Raw genomic sequence first — 20,320 nt, 5'->3', positions numbered from 1 at the left:
ACCTGGTTGCATCCAGGTCCCCGACATAGGGGAAGAGCAGCTCGCGGTCTGTCCGGGCGCCCAGCCACCGCGGTTACTAATACGCGTAGGCGCTCTACACGACGGCCTCCGCCTCCAGGGCACTGAAGCCAGAATTTGTGCCCTTCTCTCTTCTGCAGCAAGTCTTTTAATTTATTAAACAAAATCATAAAACGACAATCCCTTTCCCTTAAGTGATCTGTCTTCTCTTTACAACCCAACATAAACGCACGCGGCGCCCATCTCTTGGGCAAACACTAAACCTGGCTCCCACCTCTTCCTGATCCCCGCACTCGGGTTTATTTTGAGCGCCCCTCCTTACACAGAACTGAGGCTGAAGTCTCGGGAGACTGCAGTCATGCGGTGGGGACGCGGGAGCCCGAAGTGGCGGGGTGAAGAGCGCCGGGATCTGGCCCTGGGAGTGTGTGTGGGGGGCTCCTCCTCTCCTGCCTTTCTCAGCCACACTATACTCTCCGGTGCCAGGACACTCACTTCTGCCGCCGCGGCCCGTTCTGCCAGGCCTAGGGCAACAAGGGAAGACTATTAGAGCGGGAAAGAACTTTCTGGAACACCGGACTCTTGGCGGTTCGGTCAGGGCCCACCCTCAGGCGGTTTCGGCACCTCCTGCACCACTAGGGCCGGGCCTCACAGTGGTGGAACCACGGCCAAGGGCCGCAGGAGGAGCGCCAAGAAGGCGGCGTGCACCCTGCCTACCTGCTTCCCCGCCAAGCCCAGGGGAGCCGCCCGGGCAGGAGCCCCGCACCGCACCCGCACCCCCTTCGGCTGTGCCAGCGCAAGTGGCAGCGCAGCCGGAAGAGGCGGGGCACCCCCGGCAGTTCAGCATGTCCCCTCCCAGTCCTTGTCGCCGCGAAGCCCGGGGCCTGAACCATGCTCTCTCCCACACTCCGCGGGGAGCAGGTGAGTTTTCCGAGCGCTGCTGGAGCAGCCGGAAATATGTGGTCGGAGAAGCCTTGATCTGCATTTCTGCATTCTGCTTTGCATTCCACGCACACGCGCGCACGCGCGCACATGCACGCACTCACGCGCACACGCACGCACGCACGAGCGTTTGGTGCTGTCACCAGCCCTTCCCGGCCCGGCTGCCGAGAGTGGGCCGCTCTGGTCGGTCCTCTCCCGAGGGCCGTGTTTGCCTCTGCGGCCTGCTCCGGCCCCGGGGCCGCCCGGCGCCCACCCACCATCCCCGCAGAAGGCTCTTCGCGGCCGGGGCTGGTCCTGGGAACTTCGGGTTTCCTTCTGCCCCCAGGCTGGGCCGATGGCCTCCTCCCTCTTTTTTCACACCCTCTGGACTGGAACAGAAATGCCTTATTGGCCGATCAATCTCCCAGACAGCCCCAAAGGGTGGGAAAAGATCTATAAAACCCCGCCGGTGAATAGCCCCAGTCGGCCTCTCCTCCCTTCCACCTTGTAAACCCCCAGGGCCCAGCCAGGGAAGGCTGAGGTCATTGTCCTCAGGACCGTGGCCGGGGGGGGGGGGCGCTGAGAGTTCATGCCCCCCCACCCCCGGCACTGCCCTGGGAGGTCCAGACCGCCCTTGTGACCCCCACCTCCCTGAGGCTTCCGACGCCCGGACCCTCTCTGCTTCCCCAGCTCCGACCTCGGGCTGAAGAGACTCCAGGGAGTCTAGGCTCCCGTCGGTAGGCACGGAGGCTCCCCGCCCCACTCTCTGCAGTCGGAGGCAGTTCAGCCCCAGGCGCCCTGGGGAGAGGACCCTCCAAGGGACCATCCAACCCCAAAGCGGCTGCACGCTGTCACCTGCTGGTGGCACCCATAGCAGCCCCTCCCTGACTTCTCAGGAATGGTAATGTTCCAGACAGGCCGGCCGGCAGAGGCCACAGGCCCGGGACGCCCAGAGATCTGTCCAGCAGGGCGGACAGTGCGGGTCGGCCCTGCTGACAGGGGTAGGGGGGGTGGGGGGGGGAGGGGGGGCAGAGCCCCCCTCATGCCCCTCATCCTCCCACCGCGCCGCTCGGCTGCAGAACGGGAAGTGGGTGGCCCAGAACGGAAAGCTCTGAAAACATTGGCGCACCCCGTGTTTGGGCTTTGCCAAGTGTCCATGCTGAATCAGCCGGGTCAGGGAAGAGAGACAGGATGCTCTGGAAACATCTGTCTGAGGCCTTTCTTTTGGAGCTCTGTTCTTCATTTTAAATGGATAGTTGAAGGTTAGGGACACATTACTATTTCTGGTTCCTGTACTTGGGACATGGGTTCTGCCTGCTTTTGTGACATGTCTGTACCTCGTTTGGGATGGAGACTATTATTTCTATGTTTTGATTTGAAATTCCAATAAAAATAAATGCTTTGAAACCCTGTCATCTTAAAATAGAGGCCAAGAGGGAGAACTGAAACATCTTCCCTTGTATTTCTTCCCCCATCCCCCCCCTCCCCGCACCCCCTGCATTTCCGGTCCTGGTACAGCTGGGGTGCCCAGCACTTCTGCCCCGGCCGCTGCACAAAGCCCAGGGCCAGGTGATGGGAGCCAGGTGGGCAGCAAGGGCTCCTGAGGATGTCCCTTTACCCCCTTCCTGAAGCTCAGCCCCTCAGCCCAACCGGCCAGGAGAGGAACGGGGGCTGCCTCAGACTGGCCAGGGGCTGACAGCCAGGCCCAGCACAGTGGGGAGCACCCCGGGGACATTGGAGGCCTGGCCCCTCAGTCCAACCATAGATTGGCCCCGCCTGTTTCCTAACATGCTGGAAGCCAAGGTGACCTGGGGAGATGTGCTTCTGTCCCCAACCTGACTTGCTCTTCAAAGACACAGGGTCTGTTCCCTAAGGGGCGGAGGAGCGCTTCAGTTTCTAGAGCCCTTGGTTCTGGGGAGGACAGCTGACCGGCAGGTAACCCAAGAACTCGCTCAGAGGACAAGGCTCTGCTTCTTGCTTTTTTAATAAACCTGTTAAAACACCGCCAGTTCTGTGCTTGACTGCCTGGCTGGGGGCGGTGGTGGAGGGCTTGCTCAATGGCCCCCACGTCCCAGGGGGGGCTCGGGCCAGGGGTGCCTCACAAAGGAGCGAGCCTGCTAATGGACTACTGCTGGCGGGGAGCCCCCAAACCGCCCCTGGGAAATGCCGGGTTCCTGGCAGCCAGTAAAGACCGAGTGTGATTCAGGGTCAAACTGACGCACCACTTAAGGAAGCCGCTCTCACTGGACCAGGGGACCGACGGCGACTGGTGGGCCCCTCCTGTCCCGGGCGCTCTGCTGGGGGTGCGCCGTCTTGTTGGGAAGCAGGCTTGTTCTTCCCGGTTTATTTCTCCCACTCCTCCTGGGGGTCAGCTCAGCCCCCTGTGTCTGCTTAACGTGAGAACTATGGCAGGGGTCGGGGGAACCGCCTAGGCCAGAAAGGAGTTCTGGGGGAGCAGAGACCAGGACCCGTGCCGCCCAGAAGTGTACGAGACTGCCCCGCAGACGGGTCTTTGTGCCGTCTCCCTGGGGACTCAAGATGCCATTTTCCCAAAGCCGGGGTCACTTGACCCCGCCCTCACGCAGGCCCATCCCTACAGCAAATCGGGTTAGGAGTGCAGGCCTCAGTGACAGGTGGGCTGTCCCTGGGGAGCGTGTGACAGTCCAGGCCGTGAGGAGCTGTCACGGGGAGGGAAATCCTGAGCCATGTGGACCCACATTCATATCCTGTCACTTACTAGGTGGGGATCTGCCCGGTTAAACCTGTCTCGGGGGGAGGAGGGGTCCCACCAGGGGAAGCTGGGCCGGGCAGCCTCCCTCCTTCACCCGCACACCCACACCCTTTTCTCCACAATGGCCCATCTTCTGTCCCCAGGGCTCCCGGGCCCCCTGCAAATTCTCCCGCCTGCCCTGAGGCCGCCCTCGGAAGGCGCTATGTGCACCTGCGGAGAACAGCAACCCAGGGAGGGCAGTGGGCTTTCTAATCCCAAGCCCCTTGCGCGCCCCCGGGGGTCCGCCACGGCTGCTTTTCTGCAATCAGAGGACACGTGCAGAAATCAGCACGCTAGTCCGAACTGTCTGTCCCCTCTTTGCGGGGCGGCCACGGGTATCTCGCCGTGTGGGCAGAAACTCAGGGCATCCACTCACCCCTCCTCCTTCACCGTCCCCGTGGGGGACAACACCCGGCACAGGCAAGGCCCCCGGTGTCACAGGCCGAGAAGGCAGACACGGCACAGGACTCAGCCAAGGCAGTGACAGGGCAGGGGACTGGGGGCGGGGTGTGTGTGTGTGTGGGGGGGAGTGTCGGTTCAGGTGACCCCTCACGGACGGGCCGCAACTGGTTGCAAGACTCGGGATCACGGGAGCAAGGGAATCCGCTGTCTTTGTGTAAAATCCCATGCGTGGGGTGGCTCAGTCCTGCCTCAGTGGCTTCCAGAGACAAAGGGGGGCTTTAACTTTATGGAAAAACAAGAGTCAGCTAACCACTGGGCCAACTGGTTGCTCCCGGCCACAGGGGGGAACGGAGCGGCTGTGTGCATGCGGACAGGCGCAGTGTGCGCCCCCCGGTCCCTTCCTGCTCCACCCGGCAGGCCCAACACGCTCACGCAGACCATCTATTCCAAGTCGGCACAGGGAGCAGCGCTCTTACATTTATTCAAATTCAAAAATCCAAATGATTCTTGTACCACTGTGGTATACAAGGCACATATCCTCGTATGCAGAGCACGGGTAACAGCGAAGAGCAAACCCCCCGGAAACCTTCTAGGTTCCATTAAAGAATTCTGAAGACCAAGAGCTGCTGATGAAGGAAGGTGTTAACGCCACGCTTCCTCCCACAGGCCAGATGCAGAGCGGGGTGCACTCGGCCCTGGAGGCGGGCTCGGCCCGCATGGCACCGGCAGCCTGGTCTCCGAGCGTGGGGAGAGCCACGAGGGGGGCCGGTGGGCGGGAGAGGGGCAGGGCCAGCTTGCAGAGAATACCCCTCAGGTAACACCGTTTTTCTTTTTTAAAAACATTACTAAATTCAGAAGCACACAGGAATACAAAAATAGTAATCCACTGTTTTATTATGAATACGTCTTGGATTCTCACCCTGCCCTTTTACCAAGGGTATTAACATTTTGGACAAATTTAAACAACAGACCTAGCAATCAAAATAACCCTGCAGAATCTTTCTGAAATGATCTGGAGAAGAACTCCACTGGTCCCAGGATACAGAAGCTGTGACTTCCTGGAATTCTAGAAATCTCCAGTGCAGCCATATGCTGAGGGGATCAATGCAAAATGTTCAGCAGCTTTTCCAATGCATCTCAGGCAGCTTTCATCATTTGTGTGAAAGAAGCGCCTTCGCCTCATGGAAGAGATCCAACACAGACTGATCTTGAGGTGGCAAGTTCAGGGCAGGGGACAAAGGCACCATGCGGTCCATGAGCTCCAGGGAGAGCAGCCTCGAGAAAGAGAAGCACCAAGGCGTGGATGCTGCTGGCTGATGGCTTTAGCAGCCCCATGACCCTTCCTGCGATGTCGAGGGTCAGTGCGATCCTGGTCCCACCAGGGCTAGGCGTAGATGCATGAGAAAGAATCTTGCTGAGATCTTCCCTGCAAAGGAAAGAGCAGTACAATTTACTGCCTGGTAACAACGGAGGAATGCTTGTACCTGCACCTCTGCTCGCCTCCGCTCCGGCTTCGGAGAGAGGACCTGAGCAGAGGACGGGAGGAGACCGGCTGCACCTCACGACCCCGCCAGTGGGGTTCACAGCCGCGTCGCTCGCACACGGCCGTGAGAGCCGGCGGCCGCACCCGGCCTTCTTTGCCCCACGTGGCTCCGGCCCCCTTCACTGCACCTGCTCCCACAGCCTCAAGGTGCCCTGCGGTCCGCCTCCAGGATGGAAGCTCACGCCCTCCAGGCGCCAGGGCGCCAGGGCTCTACGGACAGCCACACCCCGGGGCCACATACAGATGGGCGCCGCCACCGACGTGTGCTCCTCGCGTGGGCGCAGTCCCAGCTCCGGAGCCTCTGGGCACTTGCAAACAGGAAGGCTTTTTGCTCGAGGGCTCGACTCCTGTTCCTGCTGAACTGAGCCAGTGTGTAAAATGAGAACTGATATCAGCTCAGTAGGCACCGGAGGGCGGGTCCAATCGACAGCCCGGAAGCAGTGCCTCGGCTGGGAGCTCGGCGCCGTCCTGCGGGGGCTGCGAACACAAAACAGAGGTTACCGTGCTCGGCAACTGCAAGCAGGGCGCGCCTGGAAAGCACCAGCCCTACTCACACGCAACCCACTGCTGACATAGCTTTCACTTGGTTTTTCTGGTGATGCCTTTGGTTTTAGTTCTTAAGAGAAGTTGTTTTGCAGCTTTCAATACATTTGACCTTTCAGACAGGTATCTAATCAGTGAGTTTATATTTCCGCAGACTTTTGGTACATTCGTGTATTCCCGACAGGAGGGAGCGCATCCTCGGAGCCGAGCAGTCTCGTAGCCTCCAGAATCGCGCCCGGCACCGAGCGGACCGCTCAGCGGCGGCCTCTGCCCCAGCAGCTTAACTGTCCCCATCTCACCTTCTCTTCAGGTGCAGAACTTAGCCACTGTGAACAAAGCGGAAACCAGTCACTGTTCACCAATCAGCTAAGCTCTGCACCTCGGCAGAGAGGTCGTCGGCTGGGCGGAAGGAGCGGGCCGCCGAGCGTCTTCCACGGCTGTTGCTGCTTCTGTTTCCGGAGAAGAGCTACAAGATGCGTCTGTTCTCCGAACTGCAGAGAGAGAGAACTACGGCTTCTGAAGGAGCAGCCAAGGTCATGGCTGCGTGGTAATCCCTGGCAATGTGATTTTAATCTTAAGTCACAAATCAGCATGCCAGGAACCCAAGCAGCCAGAGCACCGGAGCAGCGCCGGGCGCCGCCATCCACCCACTACCCACCGCGTGGCCGCGACTTCAGCTCGCTGGGCATTGTACCCGGTGTCCTGGCGGCCCAGCCCACAGCCAGAGGGCTCCGCGGCGACCACGTGCGCCCCGTGCAGCTCTGGCACACGGAACGAAAAATGCAACCAGCAGCTGCCCCTACGTGGTTCGCCACTTCCACCCTGGGGGCCCGGGGCATCCCCCGCTGGAAGGTGCCACTGTCACTGAGCAGGAGCGACAGGGAAGGGGCGTGCGTGTGGCCCTGCATTGATCCCCAAGGGGCAGGGACAGGAGGGGAGCAGACTCGTGACCGGGGCTCCCCCGAAAACTCCCGATGGGGAAGCGAGAGCCGTGGAGCCCGCTGTGGCTCCCCACAAGCTGCAGCAAGGGGGCGGTGGGGGGGGGACCACCCCACTGTATGCACAGTCTCCAGGAAACCCCAACTCTCCACGAAATAAAACATCTCAGAGAAGTAGGGTTTATCCCGCGGCTACGCAGAGTGGCGGCAGGAGAGGCTCGCGGTCTTTCCCGCTGGCCCGGCTCTGCCCAGGACACGCCGCCACCACGGGGACGGTGGGGGACGGACCGCGCACAGCTGTTGCGCGACAAGACGTACAATCGTGGCAAATACCCCCACTATTTCCTTTTCCTGGCAAACACGGTTCCTGGACTCTTCTGGAAGAACAGCATCATACTTTAGAAAACCCTTTTCTCTCCTTAGTATCAAGAGTTCTTTCAAATAAATATTTAAACATGTTAGAAATGGTTTGTTAACAGCAAAACAGCAGAAGCACACTGAAAGTCTGACAACAGATTATCTACATAAAATATTAACCATGAAGAATTCTACATGTAGAGAAGCTGTATAAACATCAAAATGCTTGAGATTTGATGTGAAGTTAAAAAAAAACGATACAAAATTAGGCCCCATTATATCACATAAATGAGAAGAAACAGAAGCCGTGGTGGCCGTCACGGGCCGCGCTCAAAGCCCCACAGTTCTGCCTAAAGCTTCCCGGACCATTGGGATGTGACTTTTAAAACGCAAAAACCCAGTTAAAAAACGAACTGCTAGGATGTAGATCTAACAGGTCAATTCCAAGCACAATTGATCGGAAGCAGTTTAAATAATTTAGGGCTTGCACTCCAGTGCAGACCAAGGAGAAATTCTGCTCCAGTGCAAAAGGTGAGAAATAAGCCGGGCACGGGGTTGTTGAGAAGTGCATGGCGCACTCTGGCGGGCGGCCCCTCAAGTTCTCCTGAAGATGGGGGCCGGGGGTGCACACATGTCTGCACGGAGCTCAGGGTTCAGGGTAACCCGGCCACGTGCTCCCATATGAGCCCTCACCTGGACGACTGGATCAGTGCTCCAGCGGCCTCCCCAGCCCACCGTCCAAACCTACTCCAAGTGCTCTCCCGTGTTTTTGTCCCTACAAGTAACAGAACCCCAAGTGGCCAAAACAGTGTCAGGAGAGCTACTCTGGCCAGAGCGGGCCTCATGCTGCCGGCAGGCGCCTGCCCTACCTGCGCTCCCAGGCCACTGGCCACTGGCCACGGAGCAGGAGCAGAGGACCGTGGCTCAGCGTCTCATTATCGGCTCATGTGGCTCCAACGAGGAATCTCTGGTTAGAGTGCAACAGCGGAGCAAGGGAAGGGAGAGAATCACCTCTTCAGAATAACATCTCGGCCACCACCTCAGCTGAGGATCTCTCCATCTGCTCCTTGGTCAGCTCAAAGCACTGGCGGGCGACCTGCTGCTGCCTGGGGTCCTCGCTCAGCATCAGCTCCCCGTACAGGTACACGCCCATGGCCTGCAGGGCACAGGGGCAGAGCGAGGGAGGGACAGGAATGAGGTGTCTGCATGCACACAAACTTGCCCGTCTGGGAATGACAGAGACCCGAGAAAGACAGATGGTTGACCAGCTATACTTCTGCAACCTACAGTTTTCCATCCCTTCTCTCTCGTTCACACTGACCCCCCCCAGAATTCTTAGCTATCCATTCCATCAACAGAACCTTGGCGACCTGCTTTTGCAGGGATGACTGTGTCAGGAATGCCAGGGATAGGCAGGGAGGTCCCCACAATGCCCGCCATGGAAACCCGCACGGCTGCAAGCAGGCCTTCCTCCCGGGACAGTGCCCCCAGCACATCACATGGTGCCTCGGGGGGAGAACCGTCCTGCTGCCCCGGAACAGGTGCCCGCTGCTTCTGCCTGGCCCGGCCCGGCTGAGCCCCCCAACCTGCCCCACCGGGCAGCAAACACCACCTCTGCAGTTTGCGACAGTCTGAAAAATTGCCGATTACATCCTGGAAGACCAAAAGACCCCTTTGGTTCTGCCTTTTCTCTTGCTCTAAGCACAGTTATGCATTACATTCTGCTGGAGCAAATTAAAAGAAAGATCTCAAAGACAGCACAAGATAAAAACTCGGTAGTCTGGGGCTCAAAACTTCTTCCCTGAGAAAGCTGACTTGTGGTAATCCTTATTTGGCAAAGGTCTTGGCTCTAAAAAAGCAGTTACTTTTGGTTTTCAGAAGAAACCTTAAGTTGCTTCTTACATTCTGTCCCTGACTGTGTTTCCAAACACCTCTGCTCCAACTGTGCAAATGTGACATTTCTTCTGCTACAAAGTCATGTATTTTTCTTTGTGGGAAGAATGAGCCCTTCCTTGCTGGCTGCCCCCCATACTCAGGCCCTCTCAAAAGTCCCTTTGTTCGCCCCACCCCCACTCAAGCATGGCTCCATTCTGCCAGCCCACAGTGCCCAGCGCAAAGCTCGCTCGGTGGCACACAACGGTCACGCTAACAGCAACGAGCTGCAGGCTGCCTTCCAGAAGCTGACAGAACCCGTGGCACCCCCCCCCACACACACAGCCACGCTGGGCAGATGTGGGTGTGCAGAGGCGGCAAGGAGGGCACCCCCAGACATGTTCACGCTCCTTCGTGCTTCCTGCGGGCTCCGGGGAAGGTGACCGCCTTGCCCCATGAATCGTGAGGGAAGTTCTGGCAGGAAGGGAAATGGAAACGGGGGGGACGGGATGACACACAGGGGCGTGGCGGGACGTGGCTGGTGCAGGCACAGACCAGGCTGTCCTAGGCAGTCGGGGCTCTCCGTGACTACTCAGAGCCGCTGAAGACACGGATGCACACCGGGACAGCTAAGCCGCGGCCTGGCCCGAGACCTGGTGACGCCGTGAGGTCTGTGTGTGCGTCATGTGGTAATGACAGTGGTCCACAGCCACGTCAAACCAACATTTTGGTTTGCTTTAGGGACACCAAGAGAGGGGAAAATCAGCTCCAGAATGTTTTAGGGAAGCTCCTACCTACTTCTTAGAAATCTTTGGAAAATGTTTAAATACTTGTCATGAAAGAGAAGTTCACAACTTGGGTCCCTGTGTTAGTAAGTGCACTTGAAGTCAGGGGACAGCAGTAAAGAATTCCCATCTGCTGAAGAAGGAAACTTACCTGATCCTCCTGGAGGAATCTCTCCACGTCTTTGTAGGCTCTTGTGTATCTGTGCTTAACAATGAGCTCGCACCATCGATGGCGAACCTTAAGGAAGGACAGAAAATCCAGTAAGCAACAAACCGGGGGGGGTTCTTCAGCCTGTCTTTTTTTTTTAAGATTTTATTTGTTTGAGAAAGAGAGAATGAGTGAGAGAGAGCGCACATGAGAGAGGGGAGGGTCAGAGGGAGAGGCAGACTTCCCGCTGAGCAGGGAACCTGCTGCAGGACTCGATCCCGGGACTCCAGGATCATGACCTGAGCCGAAGGTAGTCGCTTAACCGACTGAGCCACCCAGGCGTCCCTCCTCAGCCTGTCTTAATGACAGAATTTGTATTAGCAAAAGTTACTCTCTCAACTGTATTAATGTCGCTGACACTTTGTTGTAAATTTTGTTTTAGTTTAATTTCGTGTACAAAGAAAGGAACCATGTTCCTCACTGGACCGTGGTGTGTCAACTTTAGGGGAAGAAGGGACATGGTTCAGTTAGGTGTTCTGATGTTTTTAAATGCAATTCTGCAAGACACCAGATAAATGCAAAACATAACCGGGCAATGAAGCACACAGCCCAGCCAGCCCAGCTCTGCCCCGCAGCACGCGGTCAACGGACGTGCCCTTCAAAACCACAGCTTCTTAATTTCCAGCAATGACCAATTCGGTTCAACGCTGTTGATCATAACAATAAAGACAGTGAGAGCGGGAAGACACGGTCCTCCACATTCCCGAGAAGACGCACCGCACGCCTCTGCAGCGTGTGCGGACGGCGCCCGGGGCCAGGAAGGAGAGCAGAGCCCTTGCCACAAGCAGCCCCCCGCCGTGTGCCCGCGGGGTGCCGCATGTCTACACAGCCTGCCGCAAACAACCCAGCCGACTGCAGGGGCCATTCAGTTCAGATCCACTTGACTCAAGGTTTCCCAGAATGAATTTGCCAGAACCCCAGCCCCTCCAGACAATATGGGAGTCTGGGCCCAGGACTAGTGGTCTCTGCTGGTGGAGGCAGAGCCCCAGCATCTCCTGGCACATTCTTTAGGTGGAGAGTCTACCTGAATTCGGTTTTCAGAATCCAGTCGCAGGCCCATGCCTACTGCCCCAAGTCCTCTCAGTTATTTATATGCAGTGAGCAGTCCACCACTTTGTATTCCTTTACTGGCTCAACATCAGCCCTCCACGGAAGTGATTACAAGCACCTAAGAAGCTTCCTTCCTTCCCTCTTTGTTTTTATTGCCTTTGAAAGTGGGAGACCCTGCATAGTAATCCATTTGTGGCAATGGGATAATGTAAGCAATTTCAACATTTTGGCTGGGGCCCCTGTAAATTATATCATTACCCACTGCTGGCCGGATCTCTCCTTTAATCTACTATAAATAGATTTACACACAAACAAGTAGAAATGAAGAAACAAATCTTTTGGGAAGAATCCTTCCCCTGGGCTACAGTGCACTCCCAAGACTGGGTGTTAACTCAGGGGCTCTGCCCTTTGCTTGTGGGCAGCAAGCCCTTTGAACTTCTAAGGACAGGATGCCAACGAACTTTACATCCACGAAGGAATTTCAGAGGCACATGGAAATGAGCTAATAGCCTCGGAGCATCACAACAAACGGGAAGAGGCTGGACTGGATGGGTCTTGGCAATCTTTCCATCTTCCACAAGATGTTCTTTCCTACATAGCCAACAGAAATGAACAGACCATAAAAGGGAAAGGGCAGCCCCTACAATATTCTCACAGAACAGGACAAGTGGACTGAGCTCTGAGAAGCCAGCTCGTCATACTACACCAATCAGAAGCCACCAGAACCACCAGACGCCCCGCTCCTGGGCCCTGGAAAGCACCCAACCAGGCCCCGCTGGATGCCCTTTCACTGTTTTCTCACAGTCATGCTCATCTCAACACCTCAGACACCCCCGGTTGCACCTTGCGAGCTTGCAGAAAATGGGGGGGCCAGCTCGGCAAGGTCAGGAGAAGGCCCCCTGGCGAGCAGGGGGTGGCCTGGTGGGAGGCCCACCCTGCGGGGCCGACAGCTGCTCTGTGCCCCGCCCGGGGCCCTCAGGAAAGAGCGCCCCTTTCCACCCTGCCCACGGGGTGCTCTACTCTCCCTGATGCACATGGACAGCAATAACAAGGCCCACCTGGGGGCCTACTTCAGGCAGAAGAGGGCCTCCAAGCAGGCAGAGGCGGGGGGAGGGGGGGTCCCACCACAAAGGGGCGAAGGTCCAGGAGGCCCGAGCGAAAGGCTCTTTGACACCAACATGAAGTCAGCACTGCCATTTCTCTTCCTTCTCTTACTGTTAGAAAGAGATTACTGGCACAAGAAGAGATCTAGTCTTCTGACCCCTGAAGGCCAACACGGCATCCAGGAAGCACAGCCCAGCGTCCCTTCCCCTGGAAGAGCAGAACAAACAACAAGCCTTTTCTTTACAAAAGAGCTCAGTGCATTTCAATATTTCAGGGGCAGGATGTTTACAAGACACCACAGAGATGCTTCGTGAGGCTGAGGGCCTGACAGATGTTTCTTGCTCCCGCACAGGGCTTTTACCTCTCTTCTTACTTCTTTCACAAAGAAAACCCTCATTTTTTATCCCCTAAACTCCAGGACCTAACCTGCATGGCCACTTGTCACCACACATAATGGGGGTCTTCCCGAAAAACTGGCAGCAAAATGACATTTGTCTCAATTTTTCCCAGCAATATTTCCAAAGTAGGTACTGACAGAATATTCCCCTTCCAGGTCACTGAGAAACTGGAGAATCCTTGGCAGGGGCCGTCACATACGTGTATCACGCTCCTTCTCCCACTGGAACTGGAGAAAGTGAGGTTCCCGTGCTGGGGGGCCAGAGCCAGAGAATTTGGAGCAGGCCTCTGAGCAGAGGGCTGTCCATCCTGTAGATCTGCCCTTCCTCATTTTCTATTTAATTAACTAAACAACGGGGTAGTGGCCGCCTTGTGTGTAACTCCCTCAGTGAGCTCACCAGCAAACACCGCGCACGCACAGGACAGCGCCCACGCCTGGCGGGCCTCCCTCCACAGCCTCCCGGGCTCCTCACTGAGGAGGGTTCTGCTCACTGAGCTTCCCTGTTGCAGGCGCTCCCACAGGCCCACACGGATCAAATCCCACTTTAAAGATCCACGTTTTACTGTACTTCAGTTATGTCAATAGAGCTGAAGACATTTAATGACCTTTTGAACGATGACTCAAATTCACCTCACTCCAACCTCGTGCCGGGAATCATCTGCAAGCACCCCGGCAGCCAACATCCTAGTCCCCAAGGCCATCAACGTGGTCAGCCGGACAGAGAAGGGGTGAGGAGGGATGGGGGGGCGGGGGGGCGGGGAGCAGAAGAACCAGAACCTGAGGAGGATGAGAAAAGGGGCACTTCGGAAGTGAAGAGAGGCAGAGCTGCCCCAGGTGACGAAGGGCAGAGTCCCGGGGACCCCGAGGGCTGGCACCCTCCGTCCCGTTGCTCTGCGACAGTGTGTGGCAGGGCGCTGGAGGCCTTCCCCCCGCTGCGCCTTCCCTGCGGGTCCCGGCCCCTGCCATGGCCACGTGGGGGGCTCCTCGCACACATGAACCGTTCAGCACAGCGTGTGGCACACGACTGAGAAAGAATGATAAAGAAAAAGAGAATGCAGGTCCCTGGTTCTTCCCACAAGGTCACAAGGAAGTCTGATACACAGACGTGCATATACAGGTGTGCGCACATAAATCCTCCAGTCCAACAAGAGCTAGTTTGAAACTCTGCTCTTCAGAGTTCTGCTTAAGGGATATACTGAACAGAAAAATGATGTGGGTGGCTGCCCTCGGTGCACAGCTGAGTTTTAATACAGCGGTGCTAATCTGCACCACTGGAAATGGATTCCAGACGTTTCCAGGTCTCCAAAGCCTCCATGAACAAAGGGTGGTAAGTACACAGACATTAATGTTCTCCCTGGGGATGGCCAACAATGCGACTGGTTCTTTGGGGTTGGGTGCCAGAACTGAGGTGGGAACAACGAAGGGGAGGTGTGCAGAAGTGGATTCATGTCAGACCCACTTCTGGTGAGAGAATGAAAACCCTCCAATAATCCACATAACTGCTCCAGACCGGTGGATCCCTGACCCGTAGCAGGCACTCGTCCAGGAGGAACTCCACCAGGAAGGTGGGCTGTGTGTGTGGCAACAGGCCTGAGCCCCTGGGAGGCCTGGCAGATGCATGGCCTGGGCACCCACGAGGTATCCTGCACTTGACACATATAGCCGTGTATACACGTGCACACACACGGAATCCTTTCCCTCACTCTGGTATTTTCTTTCCTTTTTTTTTTTTTTTTTAAAGATTTTATTTGCGAGAGTGCACGAGAGCGGGTAGGGGCAAAGGGAGAAGCAGACCCTCCATTGAGCAGGGAGTCAGATGCGGGACTCGATCCTGGGACTCCAAGATCATGACCTGAGCCGAAGGCAGTCGCTCAACCAATTGAGCCACCCAGGTGCCCCTCACTCTGGTGTTTTCTGTCCTTTTCTTTCTGCTGGTCAGTGAGCTACTCAATTGATTTCATGACCCACCGTGCCCTGAGCCACAGAGCCCGAGGCCCCAGGCTGGAGACCTGGGTCTGCCACTCAGCCCCGTCAGCGCGGCCCAGGTCCCCGGGGTGGGGTAAGACAAGGGTGGCCCCTGTCTGGCTGCTGTGGAAACAGACTGAGGTTGCCCATGGCAAGTGTACCTAAGGGTCCCATATACTGAGTGCCTGTCACCTTAGCAGGAGTGGCATGTTTCTGGCTTTCTTTTCTGTTTCAGAAGTTCTGTTATTTATTGAATTTATAAAAACTTGGGAGTTATCATGTCAAGAAAGTGCTGTTAACTGGCGAAATGACAGAGCAAGGTGCCCATCGGATGGCTGCTGGTCGAGAGGGTGGACTGGAAGGTGTGTGAGGTAGAGCAGCCCAAGACAGAAGGCACAAACGGGGCTGGGCTCCCGGCTGGGGGTTGGGGGAGGGGGCGCGAGGTCCCCAGGCCTCTCTGGGCCCCTGCTTTGCCTGCAGTGACTGGATTCAGGAGTCTGAGATTCCCTGCGGGAGAAGAGCAGGGGTGCCACCAGGGAGGGGCTGAGAGGCCTCGGGAAGCTGGCGCGTCTCCTGTCATCCAGTACACCCAGGGGCCGGGCACTGGGAATTTCCCAAACCACCTGTGGGGACAGAACGCCCAGCTCAGCCCTGCCTCAGCCCCAGTCCCATGGTGTTTCTGCCATTTCAAGGAAGTTCTTACTACTCAAAGGCTGAGCCGAACTACTTCCGGCCTGCTCCCCTGACTTCCGGCGGTGCTCAAAAAATGGGACCTGCCTCGCAGGGGTCATTTGTATTCCCATTCCACATCTCAGACTCAAGGGGACAAGTCCCATGACCCAGTGGGGCCTCTCTGTGATATGACCGTGACCTTCATTAGGACATGCTGGGGGTCCCCCTCATTTGGTCGTTCTCTCCCAGAAACAGGAGAGAAAGACTGCTGAAGAACAAGCCCACTCCCCACCCCAATGTCTTTTCAACCTGAGAATTTTCATGTATCCAGAACCGGTTTCCTACCAAACTCTGGAACAAGAGTTGGGAAATTTTCTCTATCAAGGGCCAGTGAGTGTTTTTGGCTTTTTGCAGCCCATTTGCCATTGTACTGCCAAAGCAGCCTAGACGGTATGTAAATAAGTGGGTGTGAGCACAGCTGTCTTCAGATAAAACTTTATTTACAAAAACAGGGTGGGCGGGGCTGGCCTGGCTACACTCTGCAGACCTCTGCTTAGGACGGAAGCCCACACCCCAGGTCTTGGAGTGAGGCGAGGTGAAGGGGTGCTGGTAAACATTCAACCCCCAAAGCTACCTGCATGATGTCTTAGAACACAGAGCTGGAAGGTCCTCATGAGCTGGCTCAGGCCTACTTCAGCCTGGTCCTGCCAGAAAATCTAGCATGTTCCTGGATGTGGGGCCTCTTGAGTCCTTTTCTCCCTATGGGTTAAATTCCTGCTGAAACAGAGTGACTCTCGAGCCGGTGGGCCCAGCACAAATGCAGATGTGAGGCATCATGCATGGGTGGGTGACCTGACATCAAGGAAACACAATCTTTGGGAAGAGTGACCCCCTAAACCAGCTCGCTCCTAGTCTCCCCTCATTGTCGGAGCTTCCCTCTGTGAATCACTACACACCCCAGTCTCATGCTTAGTAACACTTCACAATTCTCAAAGTTCTTTTATAGCTTTTACCTCAAGTTTCCTTTTTTTCCTTCAATTTTTGTGTTTTCCATGAAGCTATTTCAAAGAAATAAAACATTCTTTATGGGAATGCACCCCATAAGCCTGTTTATTAACTAATAGACTAATTTTCCAAAGTGGTTTTCAAACTTCTCTTGAACATAATTCTTCTAACTTCTAGTAAAAGTGTACTCTGTAAACTTCTAAAGATAAATTAAAGAATGTAAGTGGTTCTTCAGGCAGTTTAAACCTCCATGTCAGAGAGGAAACACCTTTAAGGTAAACAGTAAACTTGTGGGGCCCTGGGTTCCTCGGATGCGGAGTTTGAAAACCAGTGTCTCAGAATTACCGTGCCTGAAGAATAAATGGAATCACAGAGGCTGTGCAGACACTCTGCAGATGTAAACCAAGAGCTTAGTTCTGCTAACTCGGCTAATACCCCTGGCCTTGGTTCTCCAAGCCACCGAGCCTACACAGGCACGCGCAGGCACACGCACATCAGAGAGAGGAAATCAGGCCGTTGCTTCTGTCACTGTGGTCCGGGAGTCAGGGTTTGGCTTGGTGCACGTCACTGTCCAAGCCTGAAAAAGCCCCTATGGCTCCTGGAGGTAGCTGCTTCTCTGCTTTATCTTCAAATGTTTAAAAATTATAAACACGTAACTTTATACAAACCAACCACCCAATGAACATGAAATTCTAGCCATTCAGCCAAATTCGTTTCTGATCTTCACAGCAACATTCAACGTGGATATATTATTTTGCGTTTTTCCTTTTCTCCACTTGCCCCTGTCGGGCTTACCAGTTTAGTGGAGCCCACATACTTTCGCTCAAGAAGACAGGGGACGCCCTTCTGTTAACGCACCACAGCTCCATTAAAGTCTCAGTGTGTCCCACAAAGTCCCAAAGTGTGTTAATAGCCTTTGGCTTTTTAACAAGGAGGTTGGGAGGGGCCAGCAGACGGGAGGGGACAAGGACGTCGGCTGTGACCCCAGCAACTCCCGCACTAGCGTGCGCATCCCCCAGCCCATCAGCACCCTGCCGCCACCAGCCACTCTCTCCGAGTTGGGTCTGTGATCTGACCCGCCCCCGGTGCTCCTGGAGCAGCCTGTGTTCCCTTGTTGGCCCCCTGCCCTGAAACACAAGCTCGGGGAGAGCAGGGGCCAGGCACCTGCAGGTCACCTCCAGGCCCGTCTCGATGCCTGGCACACAGTACATGCTTGACAAATATTTCTGAATGAATGAAGCCCCTTTAAAGACTCAGAATCCTGTCCAGCTACTTGGAAATTATAAGGCACAGTTGGAAGCTGTAAAACGCTTTGAAGAATGCCACCCATCCTATTTATGACAGGAAGTACTCCCCTTTCTTTTCAGTCCTTTTGATTTCAAAATTTACTGTTAAAGGGAAAAAAAATCTGTCCAGGGAACATGATCTGGGAAGCCCATTAAGCCTCATTTAGAGTTCCATTTTATATCTGTAAACAGAAAGACCAAGGCTCATGGCTTCGGGGAGTTAATAAGTCTAACACTGCAGTAAATGAACCCGCTTTTTCAATTTGTGTCTGAAATTAGATTTAACTTTGCTTTAAAGTGGCTTTCCTGCTGGTGAGGGCAGGAAGGCCTTTGCAGAGTGTGGCTCCAGGACAGACAGCATCTCCAGCCAGTGTTTTCTTCGGCGGCGTGTGTAACGCTCTGGTGTGCCTCACGAGAAAAGATGAAAGACCCCTCAGCTGTGTGGCTCTCACGTCGAGACTCCAACATCTGTACCGTGACTCTAGCACTTCTCCTTTGCGCTCCCACATTCGCTGCTCCTTACTCTGAAGAGCTGCAGTCTTCATGCTCTCTTTGAAACAAGACCTAGAAGTTACTGCATTTGCTGTCACGAAGCCGGGCGGGGGCGGTAGGGACAACAAATGAGGCATCAGAGGCTGTCTGCTCTTTCTCAGGGCTCTTACCACCCATGCCTGAGTCAGCCCCTAAAGCTCCGGTGATGGACAACTGGTTATAACTGGTTATAGCCAAATATAACCAGAGCTGTGGCAACACGCAGAACAGGGCTCCTTCGGGACTGCCTCACACTTGACACATCCACCCAGAGCGACCGGGAGGATAAATGGGATGACAAATGTCAAGGATTAGAAGAGACAGCCTTACATAGTTCACAAGGGCAAGTTCTAACCTTTCTTCCTTCTCCTGTGGATATACTTACTCTTTCATCTAATGACATTAATGCTGTTAAGGGCAACTGGCTTCAAAAAGTAGAACTTGGGAGCCCATGTTGGGTCCACCTTGAAATATGGCACTATTTGCCTTCCTTTCCCATCAAAACTCGATGGCAGTCTGTTCCAACATGTAAGTCTGTAATCAGGAAGGAACACATTCCACCTTTTTTCTTCCTTGTGTTACCATGGGACACACAGCCTTTACGGCAAAGAGGACTTTTACTGTTGGCAGAAAACAGAACCATGGGTTACCTCCTCTGATAAGCTCAGAAGGGACACTGGTGCCTTCTCTCACTCTCCTCAGAGGCAGACTCGAGGCTGGAGGGCCTCCCTGTCTCTACCAAAAAGGACTGTTCCCTCCCGAAGGTGTTTCCCTACTCCAATTACCCTGTCACATCAGATGACTAGTAGCTGCCGTTCCAGAACACCTGGAGACTCAGGAAAAGTCATTCTCCAAAAAATAAGTATTAGATGCTGAGGATAAAGTGGTGAATAAAACAGACAAGCCCCAGTCTTCTTGGAACTTGTAGTTCAATAGAAGGTCTAAGAAAAATCCAGGAAACCAGCAATACCTTTGTGACAAATGCCGTGAAAGAATGTAACACGGTGCAACGGGGGAAGCCGGGGTGGCACATTAGATTCTGAGAAGGAGCTGCACAAACGGGAGTGCAGAAGGAAGACAAGACACCAGTTCCTGAACGAGGAGGCATCCCAAGCCCAATTTCTAGCCATACCACACATGCCGCGAAAATGTCAGCCCTCCCTTCCCCTCTCTTTTTAATGGCTATTTCTTTCAATACCCTCCCTACAAAACCACTATTCACAGCAGCCGAGATGCGGAAACAGCCCCAAGTCCATCAGCTGATGGATGGATCACGGCTGTAATCCATACGATCGAAAATATTTGGCAATACAAAAGGAATGAATTGCTGATATATGCTGAAACACGGACAATTCCTGAAAACAGGAGGCGAAGAGAAAAGAAGCCAGTCACCAAAAGGTCGCATACTGTGTATGGCTCCGTTTGTAAGAACGTCCAGAACGGGCAAATTTAGAGAGATGACGGTGTTGCCAGGACCGGGAGTGGGGGCAGAGGCGACGGGAACGACAGCTACAGGCCACGGGGGCTTCTTTGAGGGAGGATGACAATGTTCTACAATCATCTGTGGTGCTGGTTGCACAATTCTGCGAATACACTAAAACCACTGAATTGTGCACTTGAAATGGTGAATTGTGTGGCCTGTGAATTATTACTCAAAGCTGTTATTAAAAACAACCTAAGAGTCAAGCTGGGGAAGGCTGTTTCAGCAAAGGGCATTGTTCTACAGAGGAAACTACCTGGTGTCCCGACAGCAGAGCCAGGGGACTTCCCGAGCTCAGCCCGGTTGGCTTCTTCTACCCACAGATGGGCAAGATCACTTGGTCTACGGAACATGGTTCCATGTGGTTCAAGGCTGCAGTGCGGCAACATGCAGACCAAGTAGCTTAAAAAAAAAAAATCAGTGTCAGTGCCACCCCATAAAGTTTAACTGATCCCTAAATTTCATACACTTACACA

The 20,320-nt window shown here is 54.9% G+C and overlaps 1 protein-coding gene across 10 annotated transcripts in view; it reads right to left on the bottom strand.

Moving 5' to 3' along the window:
* Window positions 1-4,984: 4,984 nt before the first annotated feature.
* Window positions 4,985-20,320, bottom strand: part of AOPEP (aminopeptidase O (putative)) — a 335,871-nt gene continuing 320,535 nt past the window's right edge. For 4 of the 10 annotated variants that reach the window (XM_081802935.1, XM_081802933.1, XM_081802938.1 and 1 more), the window contains 3 exons: window positions 10,298-10,384; window positions 8,501-8,645; window positions 4,985-5,534 (listed from right to left, as the gene is read on the bottom strand). In XM_081802935.1, the coding sequence (XP_081659061.1) occupies window positions 8,505-8,645; window positions 10,298-10,384 (228 nt within the window). In that variant the 3' untranslated portion in view covers window positions 4,985-5,534; window positions 8,501-8,504. Of the gene's footprint in view, window positions 5,535-5,892; window positions 6,129-6,493; window positions 6,686-8,500; window positions 8,646-10,297; window positions 10,385-20,320 lie in introns of those variants that run through there. The other 6 variants (XR_014139966.1, XR_014139965.1, XR_014139968.1 and 3 more) reach the window with 4 other exon arrangements.

Source organism: Leptonychotes weddellii, chromosome 14 (assembly GCF_054177405.1).
Source record: "Leptonychotes weddellii isolate Sample4059 chromosome 14, ASM5417740v2, whole genome shotgun sequence".
In the NCBI taxonomy this organism is placed as follows: Eukaryota; Metazoa; Chordata; class Mammalia; order Carnivora; family Phocidae; genus Leptonychotes; species Leptonychotes weddellii.
Note: the sequence above shows the minus strand (reverse complement) of the source record. Positions and strands in the feature narration are given on the sequence as shown.